General features: G+C 35.8%; 1 protein-coding gene across 1 annotated transcript in view; it reads left to right on the top strand.

The window, feature by feature from the left end:
• The window catches only part of LOC107097898 (translocon-associated protein subunit alpha-like), a 13,322-nt gene that overhangs the window by 1,887 nt on the left and 5,981 nt on the right, over positions 1-5,454 (top strand). The window contains exons 2-6 of the mRNA XM_015395236.1: positions 1,075-1,193; positions 1,271-1,364; positions 1,491-1,618; positions 1,862-1,996; positions 4,616-4,692. Of these exons, the coding sequence (XP_015250722.1) occupies positions 1,075-1,193; positions 1,271-1,364; positions 1,491-1,618; positions 1,862-1,996; positions 4,616-4,692 (553 nt within the window). The remainder of the gene's footprint in view (positions 1-1,074; positions 1,194-1,270; positions 1,365-1,490; positions 1,619-1,861; positions 1,997-4,615; positions 4,693-5,454) is intronic.

Below are 5,454 nucleotides of genomic sequence, written 5' to 3'. Positions count from 1 at the left end.
ACATACATACATACATACATACATACGTGTGTATGTGTATATATGTGTGTATATTTTGCATGTGAGAAGGTCTGAGTTTTTGTATTTGAAACAACGCACACAACGGGAGACTTTTGATCAAATTAAAGTAACTTAAAGTGACAATGTCCCATAATATAACCTTGTAAAACATTTAGCAAGGTCATATAACGGGCATCATCACCATAAGTTGCTTTAATTTTATCAAAAGTCTCCCGTGGTGCGAGTCCGGATCACTGCTCGACAAGGCTAAATTTCAGAGTTTACTCAGTTCAAACACATGTAAGTCAGAAACCACAAATAGTTCAGAGCAATTTAATTTGCTACTTAATCTATAGAGATTTAAATAATTTCACTTGCAAAATTTCAGGTCGATCAAACATCTGGAAGTGGGTCAGGGGCATTACTTATTGAACACCTCTCGTATGGTTGGTTAAAATGTTTGGAATCATCTCTGTGAGACTAAACTTTTAGACCCATAAATTTTGTGTCCATAAACATGGACACTAAAATTAAATCATATAAATTGTAACAACTAAGCGATTTAACTTTTTTATTGCATTAATAGATTAATAAATACATTTTAAAATGTGTTAGTTTTACTCCTAATTTCCACATATCTCCTAATGAGGTAAAACTCATGTTATTGAGAATAATAATCTCAGTTAATAATTGGGATTTTAGAAGATATTACTTCAGCATGAGACCCAAAGTGAGGGGTCACAAGTCACTGTGATGTGATCCATGAGGTGCATGGAAGGCAAAAATATATCATAAAAGACTAAACGTGAATGAAATGCATAAATGTAGCAGGAAATAAGTAGACGAAACATTTATTTATATGATTCTTATATTAAATGTACAATTAAACAGTAAAATGCACAATTAAATATCCTTAAAAACTTTTAAACAGGATTTTAAATGATTAAATATCATTTAGATTTTATTTATTTAACATTTTGTATCAATAAATGTATTTTTAGGGGATTCTCAGCCTGTTGCATTGTTTTACTTCTGGGGATCCAAGGCTGAAATGTTTGGGATCCTTCTTTGCAGGTCGAGTTTATGCAGAGGCAGACTCTGCAGAGGACGCCGCTGAGGATGCAGATGCTGCTGTAGACGAGGAGGAAGATGAAGACGAGATGCTCGTTGACGAAGATCAAATCCAAACCCCGGTATGTAGGACGTCTGTGAAATGCCGCAGGGATTCATGCGCTGCTGTGTTACGAAGCGGTTCTGTGTTCGCCTTCAGGACGGAGGAGAAGACGACCCTGATGAAGCGGATGAAAAAGTTGTAACTTCCCACCCTGATGCAGACACCACCATCATCTTCACCACAGGCGAAGGTTGCTCAAATGTTGTTTTTTATCTGTTTTTTTAAATAAATGATTAATTAATAAAAGTAGAATATTGTGAAACTGACATTTTAAGTGATGGGACTGATGGCTAAAAGTAATTTGTGATGTTTTCAGAGTTTCTTGCCAATGAAATTGTGAGGTTCCTCGTGGGTTTCACCAATAAAGGAGGCCAGACTTTCACAGTTCAGTCCCTGGAAGCTTCTTTCCGTTATCCCCAAGATTTCCAGTTCTACATTCAGAACGTAAGTGGCGTCCAGAATTACCATCATCACACATTTTCTATTCATTCCTTCACATCTGTATCCGAGATATCTTCTTGAGTTGTTCAGGAAAAGTCAGACAGCAGCAGATTTCAAATAATACTGAACAAATCTCTCTTAAAACGTTGTTTGATTATTTTGACAAAGTAAAAAAAAAAGGAGTATATTGACTAAATTTTAAGTCTGTATCCAGAGTATGATGGTCTTATCCTGTGTGTTTTGCAGTTCACGGCGCTGCCCCTGAACACCGTGGTCCAGCCCCAGGCTCAGGCCTCCTTCGAGTACTCGTTTATCCCGGCTCAGCCCATGGCGGGCCGACCGTTCGGTCTGGTCATCCTCCTTAACTACCTGGACTCTGAGGTGAGGGGAAAGGGCTCCTGTTTTCTATGATTTTTTTTTTTTCAGCCAAAGATTGGTTGCAATACGTATTTTCACCACTAGATGTCAGTAATTTTCTTACAAAGATTTTTTTTTTTCTTTTGCCATTCAACAATTTCTGATTTGTGTTTCATTTGATTGATTGATTGATTAATTGACTTTATGGATCTCACAGTGGAGAAGTCTACTCGTTACATCGGCTCAAATAGTCAAAAAGGAGAAGAAAGTGCTAAAGGAAGAAACATATGACAGTTTTTGTTTTTGTTTTTGTTTTGTTTTTTATGGTGGAATCATAACAGACTATATTGTAATTTTTTACACACAGAGTGTATACAAAAAGAAATTCCGTTCAGGGCAGCTCTGAATACATTATCATTTTTAAAGTGCAGCAGGGATAAAATGTAAACATACGACTGTATATGATTTTCAGTTGATTTTCAGAAACTGATCTGGAAATTTATCAAGATATTTATATATATATAGTTATTGCACTGGGTATCATAGAGTAAATAGCACATTATACATTTTTAAAGTTATTGTCGTTGTAGTGTCTCATTGTAGAGTCTGGTTGCAGCAGGGATGAATGACCTGCGGTAGCGCTCCTTTTTACAAACAGGAACTAAAAGTCTTTCACCAAAGGAGCTGCTCAGCTCCTCCTCTACAGTCTGGTGCAGAGAGTGGAAGGTGTTTTCCATGATGGATGTAAGCTTGGACAGTATTCTCCTCTCAGCCACTTCCTCCACTGTCCACAGCGCAGGCTAGGACGGAAGTGACATTTCTCACCAGTTTGTTCAGTCACTTTCTGGAAAATTGATATCAGTAATTATTAAATTTAAACTTAGCAAATCCATCATCAGCTCAGTAGTTTTGACAGAGTTGATGTGTTTCTTTTGAGATTTTTTGTAAACAATTTCTGTGTCACTTTACAACGAGGATAATTCCATTCATTCTCTTAATTTCATCTAGTTTAGAGGGGGGGAAAAAGGTGTTTATAGAAAAGAACAACTTAACCTATTATCATCCAAGTTACCCTTTTTGGTAACTAGAATCTAAACATCACTTTGCAGCATGGTAGGTAAAATGGTGAGGTCAAATGTGGTCTTCAAAGTCCTCCCCTGTCTGTCTATTACAGCTGAATGTAACTGCTTCATAGTGATCTAATGATGTCCACTGTGTGTCACATGTTAGCTAATGTAAATTAAGTAAGAAAAGGTCTAAACTTCATAATAGAGTTAAAACAATTAAGTACATGTATCAGCATTAATGTTTTAAAGCTTATGTTGTAACAAAAAATGTGTTTCTGTAAGTGTTTTTCTCAAATTTCTTATAAAAGAAGTTTTTGGCTTTACACTGACCTCAATTTTTGCAATGATATTTTTTTAATGTTACAAAAGTAATAAAATCTTGTTCCGTCTTCCAGTTACACTCTTGACTTAAAATGTTTAATGCCTTATAAAGGGTTAAATGGGTATTTTTTTCTATTATTCATTTTAAAGGGACCTAGTTATGTATTAAAAATGTAAAGATTTATACCCCAATATCCAGGGCTCGATGTTAACCATTGCCCGATCGCCCTGGGCAAGTGCTTTTTATTGTCGGGAGAGTACAAATTTAATTGCGTTTGCCCGCCGGGCGAGTGCAGTGATCGCAAAAAAGTATATTTATCACTCAAAATTACTTTAAAATCACCGACATTAGCTGAAAACGACCCAGACGGCGCCATTTTTGTTGTTTTGTACACATTCTTGTGCAATTTGAAAAAGACGCGTGATTTGAAAAAGCCGCGAGATTTTCCGCCAGATGGCGTGATTTTTCTCAACCTAGCGGTAATTTTGATGTAGTTACCAAAACGACAAACAAGCTAGAAAGCGCTTTCATATGGCAGTCTTCTGTACAGTGATGCAGGTCATACATAAAAAAATCTTCATTTAATTTTTTTCTCTTAGACATTTGAGAGGTGCATTTAAATGTTATAGAGCTAAGCATGCTAAATTGGTGACCTGTTATGTTATTATGATTGTCTTGTTGCTGTGTAAAACTGTATAACTGTATAATGATTCTCTAGAAAAGTCACATTATATTAATAGTATTATCTTGTATAAACATACTGTGACTCTAAAATAAGTTATTCATTTGTGACATTGACTTCTATCTTGTGATTTATCTTAAGTTTTTAACCTGTCAAGTTTTTTTTTTAGATTTTTAACATTACAATTTGTATTTTTCCCAAGCACACAACAGTTTAAAGCAAAGTTTAGTTTAAAAAGAATGGAAGGATTGAAAAGCATGTTAACACGGTAATGTAGGCTTGAGTTCATTATCTGACGCATGCATATACACACCAGGAACCTGTAAAATTAAAAAATACTGAATTACAAAAAAACATTTAAAAAACAAATATGTTTCATTGATATATATACAAAAATGAATATTAGGAACTATATTTATCAAACATTATACTGGGCAAGTAAAAATTGTTTCTGGGCAAATGAATGGTAAAAATCCTAAACGTCAAGTCCTGCCAATATCTTACAGTTTTTCTGAGTGGCGTTAAGAGCAGATGGATCTGTGAATTTATGCCTCCATTTTTCTTTTATTCAGGGCCACGTGTTCCAGTCGGCCATTTACAACCAGACCGTCACCATAACGGAGCGAGAAGAGGGACTGGATGGAGAAACGTAAGACTTTTCACCAACACCTGTCATATCCTACCACTGACATACTTCAAGATTATGAACATGTAGATGAAGCACTTTTCTCCTGCTGCTGCAACGTTTGCAAAGTGCAAATATACAAGGAAGACCACAATCATTTGCATTTTCCCCGAAATCCCTGCATGACCGTGTCTGAAGTAATTAAAACCATTAAACCAGTTTTTGCAGCAGAAATGATTCCCTTATTTGTCCTTTTTAGCTCCTTTGTTTCACAGCACCAGCTTCCCCAGAATATTAAAAAGCTTGTAACAACCTGTCAGAAAGGTGTGAAGACGACACAATGAGATGAGATGTGTCGTCTTCTGTGTTGAGCTGCTGCTGCAGAGGAAACTGCTAACGAACTGCACATATCCCTTAAAGTCTTAGGGAAATCTTATGTAAATGTGAAATCATTCTGGTTTAAACATGTATATAAATGTAATCTTTATTAGACTATATTGTTCCTAAATTTAGAAAATTTCTATTTTTAAAGAAATCTTGTCTTAAAATCTTTTTTTCTCGTTACCTTCTGCAGGCCAGTTAGTTCTACATCAGCCTGAACACCTAAATTCATCCAATCATATATCAACGGTCATCTGTCAATCAAATGTTTTTGGTCATAGCATCTTGATTCATATGTCGCAGCTAATATACGCAACGGTTGAAATAAGAAATAAGAATAATTTCTTTTCCCACTGAGTTCCGTCCCAGTGTTCACGGGGATGGACGTCTGTGTCTTCAGCAGGC

This window comes from Cyprinodon variegatus, unplaced genomic scaffold (assembly GCF_000732505.1).
Source record: "Cyprinodon variegatus isolate N-32 unplaced genomic scaffold, C_variegatus-1.0 Scaffold731, whole genome shotgun sequence".
In the NCBI taxonomy this organism is placed as follows: Eukaryota; Metazoa; Chordata; class Actinopteri; order Cyprinodontiformes; family Cyprinodontidae; genus Cyprinodon; species Cyprinodon variegatus.
Note: the sequence above shows the minus strand (reverse complement) of the source record. Positions and strands in the feature narration are given on the sequence as shown.